Genomic DNA, 24,878 nt, shown 5'->3' on the forward strand with positions numbered 1-24,878 from the left:
TTTTTTACACATTTTCTCCATATTACAACTACACTTCCATCCCCACAAAATAATTTTCTTGTTTTTCATATGTCAATTTGTTCCGTCACAATTAAAAATCTTTTTTAACATATTACAACTTGGTTCTATTGAAGTGTTGTATTTTTCTCGTTTGAAAAAAATAAAATAATGCGTGCACCGGCCCAACATGGCACCTGCACTCCGTTTCGGTTCATTTTGCGCATGCGCCAATGAGCCATTGTACAGCCCCTTAAAAGAAAAAGTTGTCACTCCGCCAAGCTACCGTTGCTAAAACGGAAGTAGTATATATATGTTCAAGTAAAATTCAAATGGAGGTCATCTCAGCGACGGGTTCAACTTGTTTGACTATTTTATTAAAAAAAAGGATACATGTATTTACAATATCTATATAAGATATGGACAAAACTCACCCGCGTAAATGTTGTCATTCAGACAACACTCGGGTGTGAACGTTTATTCTCTAACCGGAAGTGGCCAAACCATTAGCGAAAGATCGTTCACTTAACTGCGCGTTCAGCCGACAACAATGCCACGGAGACACCATTTAAAAACCTCACTCTTACAATCTGTCAACAATCTACAAGGTACAATCGCGATGATCGCCGATTTAAAAAAATGATCTTCAAAATTTAGTTTTGTGTGAAAAGAAAGAAATTGCCAGTTAATTGTAGAAACGGGGGGCGTGTGTAGCGTCCTGTCCGGCGTGACTAAAAACCTAGCTTCGATGCTAACCTACCGTGTAGCACAACTTACACGTCGCTGATTCGTACACAGTTGAAATCACACGAGATTTTGAGGGTTTGGACTATTTTAACACAAATGTCTTAAAACAACGAATTTCATTTTAAAATAAGTTCGTTTTCGATGTGTCGTCAAACCTGACGTTGTCACTCATCTTTTCCTCAGGTCGTAAGTAGCAAGTGTTGATGCACAGGCGCGTTATTTTGCTGGCCAAAAAGACCCTCGACCTTCGCCCCTTCACCCCCCAGCTCCGGGTGACCTTTTGTCGACTCCTCTCCCCGCCTCCCGAGCCCCCTTTTCGGCGACGTCTTCTCGACCGTCACGGGGTCCTCCGGTTCACCTCACCCGCGCCCGACGTCATGGCGGAGCAGCGTTTCTTGGTGGAATACGCCAAACGCGGCACGGCCGGTTGCAAGAAATGCAAGGACAAGATCGCCAAGGGGACGGCGCGCATCGGCAAGGTGGTCCCAAACCCCTTCAGCGAGTCGGCAGGTGAAATGAAGGAGTGGTACCACATCAAATGCATGTTTGACAAGCTGGAACGCGCCCGTGCCACCACCAAGAAGATCGAGGACATCACCGAACTGGAAGGTTGGGAGGAGCTGCAGGATGAGGATAAAGAACTCATCAACCGACACGTCTCAGGTACTTCTTGGAATCGACCACGTGATGGCACCAGAGGGGGGATTTTTGCCAGTCATTTAGCCTCCGAGTCTCTAGTCAACATTTCGAATGGATTTCGACTTACGATCATTTTGACTTACGACCGTTTGTTCGGAACGGAATTCGGTCGTAAGTCGGATGTTACCTGCAGTTTAAAATGTACTCTACTACCCCAAAAAATCTTCAGAATAATAATAATAATACATTTCATTTCTAAGCAGCTTTCAAAACTCTCAAGGTCACTTTACAGTCACAGGATCAGTTTTTCTGTGGGTGAGCAGCAGCAGCCACACCCGCCAGCGTTCACGCAACCCGGAAGTGACTCAAATAGATAGAAAGCTAGCTATCTCGCTAATAGATGGCCAGCTCGATAGCTAGCCAGTTAGATAGGTAATAGATAGCTAGCTAGATCGCTAATATATAGCCAGGTAGATCGCCAGCCAATAGATAGCTTAAGCTACCTAAATACTCCAAAATATGCAAAATACTCACCAAAAGTAACTTTGTTTGCCTTTACAGAGCTAATGTCCAAAGTGAAGTCGAGCCCGCAGAAGAAAACCCCGGCCAAGTCGGCCAAACTGCCAAGTCGGACGTCACCGGCCGCCGACGCCGCAGCCTCGCTCAATGCGCCGCGCAAATTTTCAGGCTTCACCGGTAAGCAAAGCGCTTGTCGCTGGCGTATTTCCGCCATTAAGCTAGCGGACTTTTGTAGCGTTGTGAGCATTTTTTCCGCACGTTTCCCGCCCAGCGACCAAGGCGAGCGCCTCCCCATCCACGACGTCGTCATCGCCAACGACGACTTTGTCGGCCAATCAGGGCAGCGCTTTGTCTGCGAAGCAGTGCGACCGCCGCCACAAGGACTGCCTGTTTCGGGAGTTCCGCAAGCTTTGCGCCACCGTGGCGGAAAACAACAGCTACAACACCAAAACGCGGATCATCGAGAAGTTCCTGCACAACGGAACCGGCGGAGGTGGAACCCCACGAAGGAAGCGCGCCGCCGGCGTTTGGCGGCCGTGTTAATCGCTCTACCCGTTCTCCTCCTGGCGTAGACGAATTCCACGGCGACATGTACCTGACGGTGAAGCTGCTTCTGCCCGGCGTGGTGAAGAGCGTGTACAACCTCAACGATAAGCAGATCGTCAAACTCTTCAGCCGCGTGTTCCGCTGCAACCAGGACGACATGGTGCGAGATCTGGAGAAGGTCTGTAGCGCCACGCAAATACATAGCACCAAAAATCGGTCGGCCATTTTGTCATTTTAGCTCCTTTTTTTTTTCACTGCCAGGGCGACGTGTCGGAGACGGTTCGCATGTTCTTCGAAGAGAGCAAAGCTTTCCCGCCGTCGGCCAAGAGCCTGCTGACCATCCAGGAAGTGGACGCTTCGCTAACCCGGCTAGCGCAGCTCACGAAGGAGGACGAGCAGCAGGCCGAGCTGGAGGACGTTGCTAAAAAGTGAGCGCCACGCTAACGGCGCCATGCTTGCGCCATCATGCTAAATCCGTCTTGCCGCATCGTCATAATCACTACCATGCTAGTGCCGCCATGCTAATGCCACAATGCTAACGCCGCTATGACAACGTCGCCATAATAACGCAGCCTCGCTACCGTTGCCTTGCTAACGTCGCCTTGTTAACGTTGCATCGCTAACGTCACCTCGCTAACGCCGCCTCGCTAACGCCGCTTCACTAACGCCACCATGCTAAACCTGTCTTGCCGCATAGTCATAATTGCCACCATGCTAAAGGAGCCATGCTAATACTTTATTCTAACGCCATCATGCTAAAGGCACAATGCTAACGTTGCCTCGCTTGCGCCGCCTCGCCAACGGCGCCACGCTAATGCCACCTCGCTAACGCCTACCGCTTCCTCCACCCTCAGGTGCACCGGCAACGACCTGAAAGGCATCATCCGCCTCATCAAGCACGACCTCAAGATGAACGCCGGAGCCAAGCATGTGTAAGAGACCGCTCGATTGGCCTCCCCTTGACTGGTCAGCTTCTCCCTCACGGCCGTTTGTCACGCCCAGACTGGACGCGGTGGACCCCAACGCCTACGACGCCTTCAAGGCCTCCCGCAACCTGGGAGACGTGATCGATCGGGTGCTGAGGAACCGGCAGGAGGCCTTGCACGGTTTGGGGCCACGCAAGCTGTTGACCGTGGAGGCCTCGCTCATGACGCCCGTTCAGCCCATGCTGGTACGTCGTCGCACTCTGACTTATCTGCGGTACCTTGGTGTTTTCCTAGTACAGTGATACCTCGGTTTACGAACCCCTTAGCTTACGAACTTTTTGGTTTACGAGCCTTAAATTTATGAACATTTTACCTTGGCATACAAACTATTTTTCGGGATAGACACGGAGCGCCGCAACGAGTGATGTGTCGTTGGCGAACGAGCCCGTTCTCCTAACAAGAAAATGGCAACTCACTATTTTTGTCCTCTATTCCCCGCCCCCAGTCTTCGGTTAAAGCCACGTGATTGGTCAAGAGCGCAGCAGTAAGGGGAGGTGGTTTAAACATTAAAGAGACAGGTAGACGACAGAGAGAGAGTGAGAAAATGGATAGAAAACAGTGAAATTTGGACTCCTTTCAACTTAGTTCAAAAGCAGAGTGTAGATTGCAAGGTTAAAATATCCCATCAATCAGGCTCCACAAATAACCCGCACAAACCATCTGTACACTTAATGCAAAAAGCTATCAACCCAGCTAAACAGAACACAGTTGATGAAGAACAAGGTAAAATGATCGCAGAGAAAGCACCTACAAAGGATCATCCCTCAGGATGGTGAAAGAAGAAGGCTACGTTCCTCATCAAGTGTTTAACGCTGATGAAAGCGGCCACTCCATTCCGTCAAGCCATCAACGACCATCACAAAGGTAAATAAACAGACTTTATTATATAGTACAGTTTATTTATATAATTATAATACCATAGCACATTTATTATACATAAAATAAGGTCTATTTTGTGTAGTCTTAAGGCTTAGAAAATAGAAAATGATGTTTTATGGGGACCTGGGAACGGATTATTCTCATTTTAATGGTTTCCTATGGGAAATACATTTTTGGGATACACACTTTTTGCCTTACACACGCAATTAAGTTTGTACACCAAGGTATGACTGTATTTGAATGTATTTTTTTTCCCCCTTCCCAGGCGGAGGCGTGCAAATCCATCGAGTACGCCATGAAGAAGTGCCCCAACGGCATGTACTCGGAGATCAAGTACGACGGCGAGCGTGTGCAGGTGCACAAGAGCGGCGACAGCTTCAACTACTTCAGTCGCAGCCTCAAACCCGTCTTGCCGCATAAAGTGAGTCGAAACACGCACACACACACACACACACGCACGCACACACACACACACACATTTTTGTTTCAATGGTTTTGTGAGGTCCGGGTAACTCCAGATAAAGGAGTGAGGACCACCGTTGCTGATAGGTTTAGAGAAGATCTAGTGTTCCATTTGAACATTAAATGTCAGCCCATTCCCCACATCAACTTTAAAAACAAAGAAATAAAAAGTGGCCTTGAAACTGAACTAACAGCAGGCGTGAGGACTCTGAATGGGTACATTCAAAGTCCTCACCCCTGTAGTGAATTTGGTTAAAATATCATTTTTACTTTTTGTCGTATGAACATTTTCATCTCATTAACCATGCACACACACATACACATAAACACACAGTGAGTAAAAAGTGTGTGTATCCAATTGAAATGAAAAAAAAATCATTTTGGGTGAATTTGTGAGGACCTCTCTGAAACATTAACAGATGCATATGTAGAATTTAGAATGAAAAAAAAATAACTTTTGAGGACCGGACAAAAGGTCCTAACTTGTCAAAAATGTCTTTTGTTTTCTGTTTTTTCACTTATGTTATTAATTTTATGTATTATTATGTCAGTTATTTGTTATATTTGTGTTTATTGATTGTTTTTTAACTCGTGTTATTTTATTTATTTTATTTATGAGTATTCTTTTATTTGTATTTATTTATTATATTTGTGTTTATTGATTGTTTTTTAACTCGTGTTATTTTATTTATTTTATTTATGAGTATTCTTTTATTTGTATTTATTTATTATATTTGTGTTTATTGATTGTTTTTTGACTCATGTTATTTTATTAATTTTATTTATTAGTATTTTATTTTTATTTATTTATTTGTGCTGATTGATTGCTTTTTGACTCGTTATTTTATTTATTTATATTATTTTAATTTTATTTGTTATATTTGTGGTTACTGATTGTGTTTTTTGACTCATTTCATTTATTTATATTTTTATTGATTTATTATATTTGTGTTTATTGATTGTTTTTCGACTCTTGTAATGTTATTAATTTTATTATTATTTTATTTTTATTTATGTACTGTATTTGTGTATATTGATTGTTTTTTGACTCATGTTATGTTATTACTTTTATTTATTATTGTTATTAGATTTTTATGTATTATTTTTTTACTCGTGTTATTTTTTTATTTGTGGTATTTACTCTTGTTATTTTACTAATTTTATTATTATTTTATTTTTATTGATTTATTATATTTGTGCTAATTGATTCCTTTTTGACTCATTATTTTAATTTTATTTATTTGTTATATTTGTTACTGATTGTTTTTTGACTCGTCATTTTATTTATTATTATTTTTATTGATTTATTATATTTGTGTTTATTGATTGTTTTTTGACTCTTGTGATGTTATTAATTTTATTATTATTTTATTTTTATATATGTATTATATTTGTGTTTATTGGTTGTTTTTGACTCATGTTATGTTATTACTTTTATTTATTATTGTTATTTTATTTTTATTTATTTATTATATATATATATTTTTGACTCGTGTTATTTTATGAATTGTATTTATTTATGATGATGATTTTATTTTTTTATGTCGCTGTCTCCAGGTGGCCCACTTCAAGGACTACATCCCGCAGGCGTTCCCCGGCGGCCACAGTATGATTTTGGACGCCGAGGTTCTACTCATCGACACCAACACCAGCAAGCCGCTTCCCTTCGGCACGCTGGGCGTGCATAAGGTCAGAGGAGTTTGACCCCTGACCCCCCCGACATTTTTGCTAATGGCGTCTTAGAGCGCTCTTTTGTCTTTTTTGCGTGTGTGTGTGTGTGTGTGTGTGTGTGTGTGTGTGTTCCAGAAAGCGGCTTTTCAAGACGCCAACGTCTGCCTCTTTGTTTTTGACTGCATCTACTTCAACGGCAACAGTCTCATGGAAAGGTACGCGCAGCACATAAATAGGAAGAGATTATCTCATAAAATGTGAATTCATATGCAATATCACCATAAACACCTATTTTTTTTTTAATTGATCTAAAACGATTTTATTGTATAGCTTTTGGAGAATTATGAGCCATCGTCAAAATGGCTGCTTTTTTTTAATTGGATTGGATGTACCTTTATTTTGAAAGCCGCTTGTAAATGAAATGTATTATTATTATAATTATTTTTATTTGTCTCGTAGTGGAGAAATTAACATTTCACAGCAGCAAAGTTACGAAGGAAGAGGAAAGGAAAAAAAGAAGTAGAAAAACAAAATACAGGATCTGCTGGAAGGACAGCCACTCTCACGGCGCCATTTTGAAGTAAAAAAAAAACAAAAACAAAAAACTAAATAACAAATAATATGACGAGACAAAGACAGAGTCGTTCATTCTTCAGCACTTGCTGTACCCTCTTTGTGACATGAAGCAGTTCTTTTAATTTTCCTGTCTCACACACAAAAAAAAAAATGTCAACGTTGTCTACAGGCCGTTGTGCGAGCGTAGGAAGTTCCTGCATGACAACATGGTGGAAGTACCCAACCGAATCCTCTTCTCGGAAATGAAACACGTCACCGTAAGGACCCACCTGACACACACACACACACACACACACACATTCCTGTTTCAACGTTTTTTGTGAGGTCCGGGTAACTCCATATAAGGAGTGAGGACAACACTTTCTGATAACACACGCACACACAATATTTAGCATTAGCGTGTGTCCGTGTGTGTCTAGCGTGCGAGAGACCTGGCCGACATGATCACTCGAGTCATCAGAGAAGGCTTAGAAGGCCTGGTCCTCAAAGACGTGAAGGTCAGACATTTTGTTTTTCCAGTTAATGAAGACAAACATGGCGTGCTGATGACTTGGTTTTGTGTGTGTGTGTGTGTGTGTGTGTGTCCACATTTGTCTCTCTGTCCGTCCATCTGCGTCCATCAGGGCTCGTACGAACCAGGCAAGCGTCACTGGCTGAAGGTGAAGAAGGACTACCTGAACGAGGGCGCCATGGCCGACACGGCCGACCTGGTGGTGCTCGGCGCTTTTTACGGGAAAGGCTCCAATGGTGCGCAAATAGATAGTTAGCTAGCTAGCTAGCTAATAGATGCAGTAATAATAATACTGTACATTTCATTTCTAAGCACCTTTCAAAACTCTCAAGGTCACTTTACTGTCACAGGATACCATCGCTAATGGATAGCTATCTAGATAGCTAAACGATAGCTAACTAGATAGCTAATGAGCCAGCCAGACAGCTAATAGATAGCTAATAAATAGCAAATGGATTGTTATGTAGCTAGCTAGCTAATAGATACAGCAATAATAATAATAATCCATTTCATTTATAAGTACCTTTAAAAACTCTCAAGGTCACTTTACAGTCACAGGATACCATCGCTAATGGATAGCTACCTAGATAGCTAAACGATAGCTAACTAGATAGCTAACCAGCCAGCCAGACAGCTAATAGATAACTAATAAATAGCAAATAGATAGTTAGGTAGCTAGATAGATAGCTAATAGATACAGCAATAATAATAATACATTTCATTTATAAGCACTTTTTAGAACTCTCAAGGTCAGTTTACAGTCACAGGATACCAATGCTAATAGATAGATAGCTAGATAGCTAACTAGATAGCTATCGAGCCAGCTAGACAGCTAATAGATAGTTAGGTAGCTAGCTAGCTAATAGATACAGCAATAATAATACATTTCATTTATAAGCACCATAGATAGCTACCTAGCATGCTAGATAGCTAAACGATGGCTAGCTAGATTGCTTTCCTTTTTGTCTTTGTCTTCGCAACAACCGTCCGTCCTCCGTGCTAGGCGGCATCATGTCCAGCTTCCTGATGGGCTGCTACGACCCGGATTCCAAAAAGTGGTGCACCGTCACCAAATGCTCCGGCGGCTACGACGACGCCATGTTAGCTCGGCTACAGAAAGAACTGGACGTGGTCAAAATCAGCAAGGTCGGCGATGACAACAAGAAAGAAAGAAAGAAGACTCCCGCGAATTCACTGGCAACCTCGTTCATCGTTTTTTTTTTTTGTGCGCCCGCCCGTCATTTTTCGCAGGATCCCGGCAAAATCCCCGATTGGCTGAAAATCGTCAAGAACTACTATCCGGATTTCCTCATCCGGAGTCCTGAGGTTAGACTGACCCTCTTATGTTCTGGATAACTCTAATAATAATCATAATCATAATCCATTTCATTTCTAAGCACCTTTCAAAACTCTCAAGGTCACTTTACAGTCACAGGATCAGTTTTTCTGCGGGTGAGCAGCGGCAGCCACATGCGCCAGCGTTCACTCAACCCGGTATAACGCAAATAGATAGAAAGCTAGCTAGCTAGCTAATATGTAGCTAATAGCTATCTAATAGATAGCTAATAGCTAGCCAATAGATAGCTAATAGATAGTTAATAGATATCTATTTTCTATCTGTGTAGCTATGTAGCTAGCTATCAATTATATAGCTATCGAGCCGGCTCACTATTAATTATATAGCTAGCTAGCTTGCTACATATTAGCTATATAGCTATCTAGCTAGCTTTCTACTTATTTGAGTTACTTCTGGGTTGAGTGAACGCTGGCACTTGTAGCTGCCGCTGCTCACACACAGAAAAACTTATCCTGTGACTGTACAGTGACCTTGAGAGTTTTGAAAGGCGCTTATAAATATAATGTGTTATTATTATTGTTATTTTTATTTTTATTAGCATGCTAGGTAGCTAGCTCGATAGCCAGCTACGTAGCTAGACAGATAGCCAGCTAGGTTGCTAGTTGATGCAATCGCTCAAATTTGAGGTTGAGAATGACATTATTATTAATAGCAAATATTCCCACTGTGGGATTATTAAGGGCTTTCTAATTCAGTTAAATAATTATTAATTAAATAATTATTGTATTTATTTTATTTATTTTTTTTTTTAATTATTTTTATTATTATAATTAATTAATGAAATAATGAAAAATGTGTGTTTATTTTGGGGGGATTACTAGCAAGCGCCCGTATGGGAGATTACGGGCGCCGAGTTTTCCAAGTCGGAGATGCACACGGCCGACGGCATCTCCATCCGCTTCCCGCGCATGACGCGCATCCGCGACGACAAAGACTGGAAGAGCGCCACCAACCTGCCGCAGCTCAAAGTACGCCGCCCGCCTCGTCCTCTGTCGTCGTCTTCCCGGTACGCCTTTTTTTTTTTGGTTGTTTTTTTTTTGACGCGCTTCCTACTTTCTTTCCGCCTTGCCGTCAGGAACTGTATCGCATCTCCAAGGAGAACTGCGATTTCCAAGTGACGGCGGGACCTTCTGGACAAGATAAGACGGACGGAGACAGCGGAGACAGCGCCGGCAATTCGCCGCCGCCTCCCCAGAGCGCCGTTCCAAAGAAAGCCAGTCAGTTGCAAAGCTTTTCCCATTACCATCTCCTTATTAATAAACCTATCCATCAATTATTTAAAAAATAATACATAAAATAATAATAATAATAAATACAATTATAATTATATCCCCTATTTTTCTAAAATATATTTGTATATTTTGCTCACACAAAGTATTTTTTTTTTTTTAATGAAAATAAATTAATAATACCAAATACACAATAAATAATATATATATAATTATATACGGTTTGCTTCTAAAATATATTTCTATATTTTTGTCACAAAAATGTAATTAAAAAAATATACATAATAAAAAATACAAAATAAATAATACACAAATACATACAATATACAACATATAGATATTTTTTAAGCAAACAATACATTATATAATTATATATTTTAATTTTATATATATATAAATTATATAATTATATATAATAATATAAAATAATAAAAAATACAAGATAAATAATACACAAAATATATAATTATATAATATATGGTTTGCTTCTAAAATAAATGTATATATTTTGGTTACTTAAAATATATATATATATATATATATATATATATAATTAAAATAATAACAAAACAAAAAATATATATTTATAATTTTTAAAAATACCCTTTTATTACACTTCTGTGTTGAGTGAACGCTGGCTAATGTGGTTGCCGCTGCTCACCCGCAGAAAAACGTATCCTTTAAAGTGTCCTTGAGAGTTTTGACAGGCTCTTATAAATACAATTTATTGTTCTTATGATGATGATGATGATTATTATTGGAAATAAAACGTGTTCCTTTCATAACTTTACTGCTATGAATTGTGCATTTCTCCATTGTGAGACTAATAAAGTTTATTTAATGTCATGTAATCTAAAGACATGTTTATTAAATGGTGTCCTCCCACAGCTAACATAACCCCGGCCAAACGCAAGGCGGTAAAATCGGAGCCCAACTCCCCCGCCCCCAAAAAGGTACCAACGTCACCCTTTTCAAATCACGCAAGCCTCCCGCTCACCATTTTTTTTTAACGTCTCCATTTTGGATTCGCAGGTGAGGAAGAGCGCCGAAAGCGTGCAGAGCAACGGACACGGCGGAACGACCAAGGCGACGGCGACGCCGCCGCCTCCGACCCCGCAGATGATCCGGTCTGACCACGACAAGGTGCGTGTGGATTTCATTGCCGCCATTTTGTTCGATGATTAGAGTGATACCTCGGTTTACAAACCCCTTAGCTTACGAACTTTTCGGTTTACGAACGTTAAATTGATGAAATTTTTACCTTGGCATACAAACTATTTTTCGGGACACGCACGGAGCGCCACAATGAGTGATGCGTCGTTCGAGAACGAGCCCGTTCTCCTAACAAGAAAAGCCCACTATTTTGGTCCTTTATTCCCGCCCCCAGTCTTCGGTTAAAGCCACGTGATTGGTCAAGAGCGCAGCAGTGAGGGGAGGTGGTTTAAACATTAAAGAGACAGGCAGGCGACAGAGAGAGAGAGAAAATGGATAGAAAACAGTGACATTTGGACTCGTTTCAACTTTGATAGTTCAAAGGCAGAATGTAGACTGCAAGGTTAAAATATCCTATAAATGAGGCTCCACAAATAACCCGCACAAAACATCTGTACACTTGATGCAAAAAGCTATCAACACAGCTAAAAAGAACAGTTGATGAGGAACTAGGTAAAATGATGGCAGAGAAAGCACCTACAAGGTATCATTCCTCAAGATGGTGAAAGAAGGCTACGTTCCTCATCAAGTGACGTGGTTAATGCTGAGGAAACCGGTCACTCCATTCCATCAAGCCATTAATGACCATCACAAAGGTCAATAAAACGACTTTATTATACTGTAGTTCATTTCTTTAATTATAATACCAGAGCACATTTATTATACATAAAATAAGGTATATTTTGTGTAGTTTTAAGGCTTAGAAAATTAGAAAATTATGTTTTATGGGGACCTGGGAACGGATTATTCTTATTTTAATAGTTTCCTATGGGAAATTATTTTTTGGGATACACTTTTCGCTTTACACACTCTGTCTGAGAACCAATTAAGTTAGTGGGCCAAGGTATCACTATTTCATATATTTTTTGGGGGTGACAGCCATTTTGTTTGTCTCTTTGCTAGCGTTTAGCAAGTCTGAATTGGAAGATCTTCAAAAAAATATCTATATTTCATCAATTTTTTTGTGTGTGACAGACCCTTCTGGACATCTTCAGCGGCATCAAGCTCTTCCTGCCGTCCGCCGTGGAGGATTTTGCCAAGTTACGGCGCTACTTTGTAGCTTACGACGGCGACCTGGTGGCGGAATACGACGCCGCCTCGGCCACTCACATCCTGGCCGACGATCGGGAGGGCGACGGAGGGGGCGATGGTGCCCGCCGGGCACAGCGGGTGACGCCCGGTTGGGTCTGGGAGTGCATCCGCAAGAGGCGTGTGGTTGCTCCTTGCTAATAGCAAAAAAAAAAAAAAAAACAATCCAAAACCAAACATTTTTGTCATTTTTCCAAGTCTTTCACCCCCCCGCGGCGTTGATGCGTCACCGTGGTAACCTCCTGAGGGATCGTGATTGGCTGCGGTAATTCAAATAAAGCAACGGGAGGTAGGAGACTTAATGTCGAATTTTTTTGGTTGAACACCTTCACTAGTGGACAATGTGCAAAAATGTGTCCACGCCAGTGCCAGGGTTTTTGTCATTGTCACTCAAATTCCAGGACCCATGGAATATTGTGTTTTAGGACTACATAAACATTCAATACAGCATTAGAAACCTGAGGCTCTCTTCTTTCAACAGAATAAGAGTTAATTCCTAAATTATATGGCTCTGGAGTTATCTGAGCTTGAAATGGGGGTGGATCTACAAAATACAATGCAATACATACATATTGGTTTATATAGCGACTTAACAACTGCTGAGTAAGAGCTCTTCTTTCATCAGAAAAAAAGGTTAATTCCTAAATTATATGGGTCTGGAGTTATCTGAGCTTGAAATGAGGGCGGATCTACAAAATACAATGCAATACTTACATATTGGTTTCTATGGCACTTTAACAACAGCTGAGTCAGAGCTCTTCTTTCATCAGAAAAAAAGGGTTAATTCCCAAGTTCTATGGCTCTGGAGTTATATGAGCTTGAAATGGGGGTGGATTTCCAAATACAATGCAATACATCCATATTGATTTACATAGTGCTTTAACAACAACTGAAGCGCCAACATGGGAAAAATGCCAGAGGCCATAGCCAGCGCTTTATCGACACCCAAGCATGAAAAAAAAAAACCAACAAATTTGCGAATCGACCACCTCAAACAAAAGAGGCGCCAAAATCGTCCACGTACGACGTCAACAAAAGCGTCCAATCAGCATTTCACGAGTCTTTTTCCAGGAAGTCCCTTAGCAACGACGAGCTAGCGTCGCTATCGCTCGAAAGTTGCCGTCTCAGCTCCCTGTTTTCCTCCTCCAGGCTGAGATTGTTCTGGAATATTTCCGCGTTCTCCTCCAGGACGGCCAGGTGGCGCGTCAGGGCGATCTCGGCGGCGTCCCAAATCCGAAGTTTGTCCGGCGGTACCACGTTAGCTAGCGAATCCCAAAAGGCTCCATCGGCGTCAGCGTCCCATTCCAGGTAATGGCGCAGCGTCGAGTTTTTCATGCAGTGTACGCGGAAGCTAACGAAGCTAAGGAAGGCGGGCAGGATGTTGTTAGGGTGGACTAGCCGCGGCGAGGCGCCGGATTGGCCGTCGGACTCGGCGTCGCCGGACCCCGCCGCCTTGTCGTAGCGCAAGAGGAACGCCACTAGCCGGTTGAGGTCATCGGCGTCAAAGTCGAAGGCGTTTAGCAGGCCTAGCAGCTTCTCCGCGGCGCGGCGCTCGTGGCGCAAGAAGCCCAAATGCTCGCTGTTATCCATCAGGAAGCCTAGCTCGTCGCTAAGCAACCCCAGCAGCGCCGTCATAGCGCCGGCGTCCACCGGCGCTAGGCTATCGGCGTACACCAGCGCCGCCATCTGGAAACGGTCGCGCGGTTGGATGGGGTAGCGGCGCTCCACGGCGTCCGTCGGCGGCGCCCACGTCAGGCCCAGGTGGGCGCAGAGATGGCGGTCGGCCGCCAGGGCGCTCCGAGCGAGCAGCTTGACTTCGTCCTCCAGCATCCGCGACATCTCCACGAAGGTTCGGGCGTCGCCCAGCGCGAAATGCTTCATCTTCTTCTGGATGCGTTTGTGCTGCGCCATGCTATGGCGGATGTCGTCCAGCAGGTGGTGCTCGCGTCGCTGGAAAGTCTCCTGCTCCATCTGGATCATCTTCATGATGTCGCTCAGCTGCACCTAAAGTAGGGATGTCACAACATTTTTCCATCATAATTCATTTTCTCATTATTACATTTTTTATTAAAGTTAAAATGTTATTATTAAAGTGCATTTAAATAGTTTTCAAATGATGTATCTGTCTGTCTTAGCTATATAGCTGGCTATCTATTAGCGGTCTAGCTGGATGTTTGCGATCTATTAGCTAGCTAGCTATCTATTTGAGTTACTTCCGGGTTGAGTGAACGCTGGGGCGTGTGGCTGCCGCTGCTCACCCACAGAAAAACTTATCCTGTGACTGTAAAGTGACCTGGAGAGTTTTGAAAGGCGCTTATAAATGTAATTTATTATTATTATCATTTCCTGGCTATTTGCTATCAGTTATGTTGCTGGCGAGCTAGCTATCTAGGTAGCTATCTATTAGCTAGCTAGCTGGCTGGCTATATATCTAAGTATCTGTTGGCTAACGATTGGCTAGCTTTCGCTTTGATTCTACTTGAGTTACATCCGGGTTGAGTGAACGCTGGTGCGTGTGGCTGCCACTGCTCACCCACAGAAAAAACTAATCCTGTGACTGGAAAGTGACCTTGAGAGTTTTGAAAGGTGCTTATAAATGAAATGTATTATTATTTCTATTAGCTGGCTAGCTACCTAGCTATCTATTTGATATCTATTAGCTCTCTAGCTGGCTATCGTTTTGCTATCTAGCTGGCTGGGTTGCTATCCATTAGCGACTGTATCCTGTGACTGTAAAGTGACCTTGAGAGTTTTGAAAGGTGCTTATAAATGCAATGTGTCATTACTGTATCTGTTAGCTAGCTAGCTTTCTATTATTATTATTATAATTATAATATGGGTCACTGTAGCAAACCTACCTTGAGCGTGTTGACGCGTTTGCGCAGCAGGTAGATGACCTCGGGGTTCTCGTCGCAGCTCAGCTTTCGGGCCTCCAGCACGTTGCGCTTGCCCTTAATCTCCTCTTGCTCGCGTTCCAGCTCCATCAGCTTCATGTCGATGCGCCGCTTGGACGTGTTGCACTCCTCCTGGGCCTGCTCCACCTTGGGCATGGCCTTCTCGTACTCCTCCATGGCCTGCTTGCGCTGGCTCAGCCAGTCCTTGCGACGGGCCCGCAGCTCCGCCTGGTGGTTCTCCCACTCGCGCAGGCTATGCGCTAACGGGACGTCGTGGGGGCTGCGCACGTCCGCTAGCTCCTTGTTGGCGGCGGTCAAGCGGCGCACGCGGTCCATGCGCTCGATCATCTGGTCCAGCGCCTCCGTCTGCTTGCGCAGGTCGATGGAATGGCGCTCGTCGCCGTCCGTCCAGCTTTTGTGCAGCGCGCCGATCAGCTCCGTCTTGTGGTCCATCATCTGGGAGCAAAGCGCCCGCTGACCCCGTAGGCTGTCCAGGAGGTCGGGCAAGGTGGAGCGGGCGGCGGCCCGAGACCAGCCCTCCTTGATCTCCTCCAGCTTCTTCTTGCCGAAGTCTCTGGAACCGTCCAGGCGTTCCAGGCGTAGCCGCAGGGCCTCCTCCGACTTGGCGAGTCGTAGCGAATGCTTGGCGTCGGCCGCCGTTTGGAGATCGGTGAGGAAGGCGAGCAGGTCGCGGTGCAGGCCGATGACCCGCTGGGCTGTCATGCCCTGCTGGGTCGCCGCCGCCGCCGCCGCTTGCGGGGCCTCGTTGGCTTCCGGCCTGGCGGACGCGCCCTCTTGGTTCTGCATCTCGTCCCAAGTCGGGTTCAAATGGCGAAACCGCGCCCAATTTGTGCTTTACCGCCCACGCTAGCAAAGGTCACGGCGCCGTCGTTGCTCTGTGATCGCGGCGATGCGCGGCGACATCACAGAGTGGCGTCAGGTGATGTCATCGCGTCACTTTATTATGCCAACATTCAACAAGAAGAAGAAGAAGAAAGCTAGCTTGCTAGCTAATAGATACAATAATAATAATACTTTTGATTTACAAGCACCTTTCAAAACTCTCAAGGTCACTTGACAGTCACAGGACACAGTCGCTAATCGATAGCTACCCAGCCAGCTAGATAGCTAGCGAGCCAGCTACACAGCTAATAGATAGAAAATAGATAACTAGGTAGCTAGACAGCTAATAGATAGCGTAATAAGAATAATACATTTCGTTTATAAGTGCCTTACAAAACTCTCAAGGTCACTTTACAGTGACTGGATATTTTTTTTCTGTGGGCGAGTAGCGGCAGCCACACGCACCAGCGTTCACTCAAACCGGAAGTAAATCAAATAGATAGAAAGCTAGCTAGCTAATAGATACAGTAATAATAATAATATATTTCATTTATAAGCACCTTTCAAAACTCTCAATGTCACTTAACAGTGCAGTGATCCCTTGCGACTTCGATTCACTTATCGCAGTTTCAGTGCATTGCAGATGTTTTTTCAGGGAAAATATGTTAATAATAATAATAATAGTAATAATAAGCCATGTGGATGAGTTGGACATCTACTAGCCCCGCCCAGCACCGCCCCCTCTGTCTTATCACGTGGGTTATTATCAGTGACGGGCTCGGCATGTCCATCATAGGCCTTCTATGTCTGAATCAATCTGCTGCAAATGTGGTGTGATTCACTACACGTCCACTAGATGGTGCTGTTGTCCAGGAAATAACCTGTGACTTGAAGAAACTTAATGGACAACCGACACCATTTTTTTTGTTTCCGAACTGACATCAGAAAAACGTTTTAGAGCATCTAAAATACCCAAAACACGCAGGCTTATATTTTTAGTCAAACGCAAAACACCAATAAAAATGACTTGCCCAAAAGTGTCAGAACTGTTCGAATTTATGCTATGAACATGTGGATTCATGATAACTTTATAAAACTGCAATATTATTTGCTATTCTTGCTAGCTTCGGACCTGTCCAACCTTTCATTATGTGTCCATCTATTCTAGAAAAGTCCGTCTTGAAAATGACTTAAACAGTTTATCCGCAACCAAATCCATTTATTTTTCTCTTTCGGTCATTGTGAGTTGACAGAAAGGCAAGATATGAACATTAACGAACCGCGTTGTTGTCAATTTTTATTATTTTTCTTCTTTTTTAGGGTATTGGTTTTCCCCAAATATGTAACCAGGCTCGTGACGTCAGGAGCGCTCGAGTTGTCGAGACGCGCAGTGCGGATGGGCGGAGTCGTTTTGCCAAGATGGCTTCGCTTGACGTCAACTCCGGATGAACATACACACGCGGCAACAAAAACACACAAAAATGGAACGTGGTGTTGTCCGTTTTATCGTTACACACCACCGCCGGTTATTTTTCATCGTTTTATCCCGGGGCGAATAAATTTCCACCACCCCTCCGGGTAGGCTAACGACTAGCTTGGCGGCGCCGGCGGCGGGTTTGCTCCCAAGCTAGGCTAGGCTAAGATAAGCTAAACAATTGCTTTTCAGTTTCTAGCGATTCCACGGACCACCCGCCTGCCCCACGCCAGCACCTTTCATCGGAGACAATGGTAAGTTTTCGCCAGTTTAGCCACACGACTTTTAAATTGTGTTGATAGTTGAAATGGGAGCTAAGTTTTAAACGGTTGACTCTGAGTTAGATAGCTTAGCGTTAGCCTAGCACACCAGGTGGTCAGTATGCTCCTAATCATATTTTTATACAACCCCCGATCTTTTTACACACCTCTACCTAAAAAAACTAACATTAAACAAATGTGTGTGTCCAAAATGCCTTTTATTAAAACACCGCGTTGAAAAATTGGAAATCCCCGGATATTCGCTGTTTTCTCGTCCTAAATTCGTCACTACTTTACGTCAATCATAATAATAATAATATATTCCATTTTAAGCGCCTTTCAAAACTCTCTCAGACACTTTACAGTCACAGACGAGCATAGGTACGATAAGTAAAATACAATCACAAAGAGAATACAGTAAATAAAATACAATTATAAATATACTCAATACATATTCACTTATTCACCAAAATCAGAGTGTCGAGAAAAAACAAGCGTTGTATAAAACATTCCTTTTAATAATAATAATAAAATACATTTCTAAGCGCCTTTCAAAACTCTCCCACGCTTAAAAGGCCGTTCAGCATTTACACGTCTGGCTTTTATTTTGAAACGATTCAAGTTGAAGAAAGTAGCATTTGTCATATTTCACGAAACATTTTAGTTGTTTTGTTATTTATTTTATCATTATTATCGACATCATCAATAATTATTATTGAGATCCTTGTTTTTTTTTCTGGGCTCTTCAGGTTTACTTGTTGAACCCTCTGGAAAACCTCAGAAGCTACATCAACAACCGTCCGCCACTGGTCGTCTTTATGGTCAGTGTCAGCGCCGTGGCCATCGCTTTCCTCACCGTTGGCTACTTTTTCAAAATCAAGGAGATCAAGTCACCGGAATTGACGGAGGTGGGTGTGTTTTTAATCATGTGACATTATGGGAGTAACAGCGTTACTTAAAAATGCAAAACGCAAGTAAAAATGACTTAAAAGTGTCCCAAAACTGCTTCAAAATGACCTCTGAAATGGCGAGTTTCAGAAGGTCCCGCCCCCTTGTTGGTGACGTCACACCATAATACTCCTTCACAAACTGCCTCGCTCCAGAATCAAAACAATGGCTTTCAGGGACGTCGTGGTGGAATGTGCACGTCCACTGCAAGCTAAACGTTAAAAGCAAACACAAAGCTGTAGCATCCATTGACAAAAAGTGATCGTCTCACATCTGTTGTCTGACGTCAATCCGCTTCAATTCCAAGCTGCGACAGTTCCACATACACCACCGACATTTTCGCTGAAAAAAGCGAGCGTGTGAAAATGCAAAGCACACACGAAGCTGTAGCATTCGTTAACCAAAAGAGATTGTCTCACATCTCGAGCTGGCTATTTGGCTAGCTGACTAACTATTGGCTATCTAGCTGGCTGGCTATCTACCTGGATATCTTGTGTGTTCTACATACTTGGCAATAAAGATGATTCTGATCTGGCTAGCTATCTGAATTGCTATCAGTGGCTATCTATTAGCTGGCTAGCTAGCTCTCTATCTATTTGAGTTACTTCCGGGTTGAGTGAAAGCTGTCGCGTGTGGCTGCCGCTGCTCACCCGTAGAGAAAACTTTTCCCGTGACTGTAAAGTGACCTTGAGAGTTTTGAAAGGCGCTTATAAATGAAATGTATTATTATTATTATTACTGTATCTAGTAGCTAGCTAGCTACCTAGTTATCTATTTGCTATCTATTAGCTGTCTAGCTGGCTATCAAGCTGGCTATGGAATGCGCTCAGTAGAAGTCATTTGAAGCGATTTTACAAATTATGGACGTAACTTGTCCAGAGGTGTCGGTTGTCCTCAAACTATTTTGTCCCCCTTAGGACTGGAACACGTTCCTGCTGCGCTATAACGAGTTGGATTTCTGCGTGTCGGAGAATGAGACCATCAAGCACGGTCTCAACGAGTCCACCACGCCCGAGAGCCTCGCGGCGACTAGCGGGCAAGCGCGACCTAGCGCGCCGGTACCGCTACTGTCGGAGGACTCGGGCTTCGTTAATATCTCGGTGCCCATCACGCTCACCTTGGACCCCCAGCGACCATTCGGCGGATACTCGCGCAACATCACGCACTTGTATGCTACCGTCCTGGGACAGCAGGTTGGCTTGTCTGGTGAGAGAGAGAGAGAGAGTCCATTGTTTTAGTTTTGCTAACCGCTAACCGCCATGTTGACTTTCGCCTTGTATAACAAGCTGATGTTTTTTTTTTTTTTTTTTTTTTTTTTTTTTGTTTCAGGCCGAGAATCCCACGAAGAGATCAACATCACCTTCACCTTGCCCGTGTCTTGGAACGCCGACGACTGCATTCTGCACGGCCATTGCGAGCAGGTGGTGTTTAGCACCTGCATGACCATCACGGCGGCCAGTAACATCTTTCCGGTCACCGTGTAAGTTTTCAAATCATCAATGTATGATAATAATAATCATCATAATAATAATACATTTCATTTTAAGCGCCTTTCAAAGCTCTCAAGGACACTTTACAGTGAAGAGAATCGATGTTAAAAAATGTTGGGAGGAAGTGAGTTCCAGAGTTTGGGGGCAGAGGAGCTGAAAGCCCTGTCCCCCATCGTGCTGAGACGGGCAGGGGGGGCATACAGAGGTGGAGGGAGTAAGAGGATCTGCAATGTAGGGTGTGCCTATTTGGATTTTCGGTTGGATTAAGCCTTTATTAGTATCGCAGCCGAGGAATTTACATTTCACAGCAGCAAAGTGATGACAGGAAAAGGAAAGGAAGAAGTAAAAAAACAAAATACAGGAGCTGCTGTAAAGGCAGCCACTCTTGTGGCTAGCTAGCAGGCTATCGATCTGTATATGTATTAGCTATATAGCTAGCTATTAGCTATTTATGAGTGAACGCGAGCGCGTGTGGCTGCCACTGCTCACCCACACAAAAACGTATCCAGTGACTGTAAAGCGACCTTGAGAGTTTTCAAAGGAGTTTAGAGATCCAATGTATTATTATTATTATTGTTATTATTATTATTATTATTTATTAGTAGTAGTAGTATTAGCTAGTTAGCTAGCTAGCTAGCTTTCTATCTATTTGAGTTACTTCTCACCCGCAGAAAAACTCCTATCCTGTGACTGTAAAGTGACCTTGAGAGTTTTGAAAGGCGCTTATAAATGAAATGTATTATGGTGATGATGATGATGATGATTATTATTATTAATGTATTTTTTTTTTTAATGTATAACCACAGGCGGCCGCCTCACTGCATGCCCGAGACGTACACCAACGCCACGTCCTGGTACAAGATCTTCACCACCGTACGGGACTCGGATACCAAGTACAGCCAGGACTACAACCCTTTTTGGTGCTATAAAGGCGCCGTGGGCAAAGTGTATCACGCTCTCAGCCCCAAGCTCACCGTCATTGTCCCCGATGTGAGAGGATGGCGACCAAACCAAACACATTTCCTGTCGTCTGTCAATCATTTTTTTATTAAATATTGATTTATTTATTTTTTCTGTAACCAGGATGACCGCTCCCTCATCAACCTGCACCTGATGCACACCAGCTATTTTCTGTTCGTGATGGTCATCACCATGTTCTGCTACGCCGTCATCAAAGGCAGGCCGGTAAAAGTACGGCAAAGCAACCCTGATTTCTTCCCCGACAAGGTACGTTTCCAGGACACGCACGAGGCCAACCCTAACAGCTAACAGTGTATTTTTTTACCATGGGCCACATTGTTGTTACGGTTTCCTCTCGGGGTCCGTTATGAATTTAGGGATCTATAAGAATGGTTCATCCCGTCCACATATTCCATCTAAGGTGCACAAAACGTTATTATACATTACTGTTTATTTCTTTAATTATAATATAATAGCATATTTATTATACATAAAATAAGGTCTATTTTGTGTCGTTTTAAGGCTTATTTAGTAGAAAATGATCATTTTATGGGGACCTGGGAACGGATTATTCTCATTTTAATGGTTTCTTATGGGAAATAACAGTTTGGAAGACGAACTTTTTGCCTTACTCACACTTTCTGGGAACCAATTAAGTTCGTAAGCTGAGGTATCACTGTATTTGGAAAACATTTATATACAGGGAACATCCTAGTTACGACCAGGTTCCGTTCCAAAAAAACGGTCGTAAGTTGAAATCAATTCAAAATGGCCGACGTAGCGTTTACACGGCAGGATAGTATACGATGTATTGTTGTTTTCAGCTACGTTTTCTATTGAATACCATTATATACCAAACTCTTTACAGTTCATCGATGAAAAGGTTTCTTCAGCCATCATCTGTACTTCTTCGAAGGTGTCGAACGTTTTGCTTCTTATTCAAGAGGCTTCGTCAGCGAACTATTTTTTTTTGCTGGTCGTTTTGGCCCTATATATATCCCTACTGTCCAGACGTGGCGGTGCCAGACTCTGCTATGATTGGTCCCTGCTCTCCGGTTTGGGAGGGGGGGGGGGCAGAGGACTACTCCCTGCAGCTAAACTGATTATTCTGTTGTCCTGACTTATTACTTCTATTCTCCTGCCTGAGTATGAGGTCTACGACTGGCCTGATTGCCCCATTTGCTCTGGTATCACCTCATCAGCATAACTAAGCGTATGTTGCCTAAGAAGTCGTTTGTAGGAACGATCCAAATTGAACCTCAGCCCACCATGGCGATTTAGTGAAGGGTTTTGCTGTTTTAAGAAAATCGCTTCTTTTACTCCCCTTTCAAACCATCTATTTTCTTTTTTGATGCTCGTCTTTTTTTGAGAATTTATTTAGTCTCCCCAATGTATTGCTCTTTACAATTTTCTTTTTTTACAATGTATTGAATAAAGTACATTACTTTGAAAATGAACTGCTGTTTGTGTGTTGCAGGTGGCACTGTCAGAAAGTTAAAAGGATGTGAGAAGATACGTTAAGGTAACGTGACCCCCCCCCACCCCATTTTTGTTGTTTTTTTGGGGGGAAAACAACCCAGTGACGACTCACCTTGTTGCCAGGCGGACTCTTTAAGGATGATTTTCCAAACTCCTTGCAATGACGTTGGGACGGTCCAACCAAAGAAACAAGTGCCTCCCATCCGTGATGTAAATAAGACATTGAGGAATCTTTTATTTTCTTTTTTGTGTGTGTGTGTAAGTGAGAATGTGCGCTTTATTTTGAAATGCCTCCGGAATCGTTCGGTGCCATATCAGGACAATGCAGTACAATGATCAAGCGGAACGCCACTTAAAAATGTATTTGTCCAAATACCGAAGCCACCACCCAATTGTTCATATTTCGGCAGTTAGCATGCTATCGCTACATCGTCGTAGCTACTTTCAAAGAGTGGTCCGCAATTTTAGTTGATGTGTAATTGAAGACAAAGCGATGAATTTGGCCTTTTTTGTACGTTTTTCTCCCTGCACCAGACCACGCAATATAATTTCGGTAGTTAGCATGCTATCGCTACATCGTCGTAGCTACTTTCAAAGAGTGGTCCACCATTTTAGTTGATGTGTAATTGAAGACAAAGCGATAAATTTGGCCTTTTTTGTACGTTTTTCTCCCTGCACCAGACCACGCAATATAATTTCGGTAGTTAGCATGCTATCGCTACATAGTCGTAGCCACATTCAAAAAATGGTCCGCCATTTTAGTTGGTGTTTGATGAGTTATGACAAAGCAATAAATTTGGCCTTTTTTGTTATTTTCTACCTACACCAGACCACGCAACATCATTTCGGTACTTAGCATGCTATCGCTACATCGTCGTAGCTACTTTCAAAGAATGGTCCACCATTTTAGTTGGTGTTTAAGTTATGACAAAGTGATAAATTTGGCCTTTTTTGTTAAGTTCTATCTACACCAGACCATGCAACATAATTTTGGCAGTTAGCATGCTATCGCTACATAGTCGTAGCCACTTTAAAAAAATGATCCGCCATTTTAGTTGGTGTTTGATGAGTTATGACAAAGCGATAAATTTGGCCTTTTTTTGTATTTTTTTTCCCTGCACCAGACCAAGCAACAAAATATTTTGTCACATTTTGACACGGTGGTAAAAACGCATTAGTTAGCATGCGACATACTTCCTTTTCGCAGGCGATCTGTGGACTGTGGCGTTTCAGAACTTCTTCCGTAGCGCCCATTGGCTATTATTTGACAACATCGTTTTTTGGGGAATATTTTGTGGAAAAAAAAGATAATTTGTTTCTTGCATTATTTTTTTTTTTTATATCAGAAATTTGTCTGCGTTAGCTTAGCACTTAGCACACTTGACATTCAAATAGCATTGCATTATTCAAATTAAACTGTTTTTTTTTTTCTTCTAAATGCTAGCGTAGCAAAAAATTGTCCTTTAGCTTCTCTGCGACTCCAATTTTTTGATTAACGTAAAATTTGCTAATAGCCACGTTTGTGTCGTAACCACTGAAAAAAATGGAATTATATTCAGAGTTCTTCTTTAATCCGAGCCAGCTTTAAAAACTTGATTTTTTTTTTCCCCCCATTTGGCTGAATTATTTCCCTTTTTTTATTTTATAAAAATCTAAAAAAAAAAAACCACGATCTGTCCGTTTTGTGCGCAAGCTACTCGGCATGTTAGCATGTTAGCATTTGTCATTGAATCAATTGTCATTATTTTTTTGTCTTTTGATGCCAAAAAGACGAACTTGCCTTAGCCGCGACGGATAAAGTTTGCGTCTTTGTCGTTGTTTTCTTTGTGGAAATCATGCGCAAAATATTCATATCGATCAATCTTCCTTAAATTATGATGATGATTATTTTTTTAATTACTTTTTGTTTGTTTGTATACTTAGCGCACCTTGTAGATTTCTTGCACATTTTGATTGGATTTATTTATTTCGTTTTTTTTTTTTTTTTTTTTTTGGGGGGGAGGGTGGGCGGGGTTAAGGGCGGGGGCTTGTTATTTCTGCCCCTCCCCCCTTCAAAAAAAATCTTTGTATAATTCTATTTATGATTAAAGTAATTTATTTTTTGTCTCGT

General features: G+C 42.6%; 3 protein-coding genes across 4 annotated transcripts; 2 read left to right on the plus strand and 1 right to left on the minus strand.

The window, feature by feature from the left end:
- Positions 1-516: 516 nt before the first annotated feature.
- On the plus strand, positions 517-12,717 carry lig3 (ligase III, DNA, ATP-dependent). The gene is made up of 21 exons (XM_089017607.1): positions 517-605; positions 928-1,407; positions 1,945-2,079; positions 2,174-2,395; positions 2,475-2,626; positions 2,710-2,876; positions 3,303-3,380; positions 3,451-3,619; positions 4,579-4,734; positions 6,333-6,464; positions 6,582-6,661; positions 7,192-7,279; positions 7,442-7,519; positions 7,646-7,769; positions 8,537-8,679; positions 8,785-8,859; positions 9,712-9,858; positions 9,966-10,107; positions 11,008-11,072; positions 11,152-11,262; positions 12,307-12,717. The coding sequence occupies exons 2-21, from the start codon at positions 948-950 to the stop codon at positions 12,559-12,561; spliced, it is 2,979 nt and encodes a 992-aa protein (XP_088873733.1). The 5' UTR covers positions 517-605; positions 928-947; the 3' UTR covers positions 12,562-12,717.
- A 698-nt stretch (positions 12,718-13,415) lies between these two features.
- LOC148886853 (dynein regulatory complex protein 1-like) lies at positions 13,416-16,121 on the minus strand. Its single transcript, XM_089017487.1, has 2 exons — positions 15,279-16,121; positions 13,416-14,424 (listed from the first exon to the last, which is right to left on the minus strand). Exons 1-2 carry the CDS (start codon positions 16,119-16,121, stop codon positions 13,474-13,476), a joined length of 1,794 nt encoding a protein of 597 aa, XP_088873613.1. The 3' UTR covers positions 13,416-13,473.
- Positions 16,122-17,551: 1,430 nt separating this feature from the next.
- On the plus strand, positions 17,552-24,752 carry tmem248 (transmembrane protein 248). 2 transcript variants are annotated; one of them, XM_089017488.1, is made up of 8 exons: positions 17,552-17,885; positions 18,641-18,799; positions 19,757-20,045; positions 20,169-20,319; positions 21,136-21,319; positions 21,413-21,556; positions 22,767-22,811; positions 22,892-24,752. In XM_089017488.1, exons 1-7 carry the CDS (start codon positions 17,883-17,885, stop codon positions 22,785-22,787), a joined length of 951 nt encoding a protein of 316 aa, XP_088873614.1. In that variant the 5' UTR covers positions 17,552-17,882; the 3' UTR covers positions 22,788-22,811; positions 22,892-24,752. The 2 variants fall into 2 exon arrangements, with proteins under 2 accessions (XP_088873614.1, XP_088873615.1); XM_089017489.1 differs by having other exon boundaries at positions 17,552-17,735; positions 17,824-17,885; positions 22,767-24,752.
- The last annotated feature ends 126 nt before the right edge of the window (positions 24,753-24,878 follow it).

The sequence above is a fragment of the Hippocampus bargibanti genome, linkage group LG16 (assembly GCF_051943395.1).
Source record: "Hippocampus bargibanti isolate YZ-2025 linkage group LG16, ASM5194339v1, whole genome shotgun sequence".
NCBI classification, from domain to species: domain Eukaryota; kingdom Metazoa; phylum Chordata; class Actinopteri; order Syngnathiformes; family Syngnathidae; genus Hippocampus; species Hippocampus bargibanti.

What these genes read in the sequence shown, in the direction of transcription:
- lig3 (XM_089017607.1), top strand. Translation starts at nt 948, where the DNA reads ATGCACAGGCGCGTTATTTTGCTGGCCAAAAAGACCCTCGACCTTCGC. An exon ending in CAAATTTTCAGGCTTCACCG is followed by an intron (nt 2,080 to 2,173) that starts GTAAGCAAAGCG and finishes TTTCCCGCCCAG; the next exon opens with CGACCAAGGCGAGCGCCTCC. An exon ending in AACGCCGGAGCCAAGCATGT is followed by an intron (nt 3,381 to 3,450) that starts GTAAGAGACCGC and finishes TGTCACGCCCAG; the next exon opens with ACTGGACGCGGTGGACCCCA.
- LOC148886853 (XM_089017487.1), bottom strand. Translation starts at nt 16,121, where the DNA reads ATGCAGAACCAAGAGGGCGCGTCCGCCAGGCCGGAAGCCAACGAGGCC. An exon ending in AACGCGTCAACACGCTCAAG is followed by an intron (nt 14,425 to 15,278) that starts GTAGGTTTGCTA and finishes TCCCTACTTTAG; the next exon opens with GTGCAGCTGAGCGACATCAT.
- tmem248 (XM_089017488.1), top strand. An exon ending in AGTCACCGGAATTGACGGAG is followed by an intron (nt 18,800 to 19,756) that starts GTGGGTGTGTTT and finishes TGTCCCCCTTAG; the next exon opens with GACTGGAACACGTTCCTGCT. An exon ending in ACAGCAGGTTGGCTTGTCTG is followed by an intron (nt 20,046 to 20,168) that starts GTGAGAGAGAGA and finishes TTTTTGTTTCAG; the next exon opens with GCCGAGAATCCCACGAAGAG.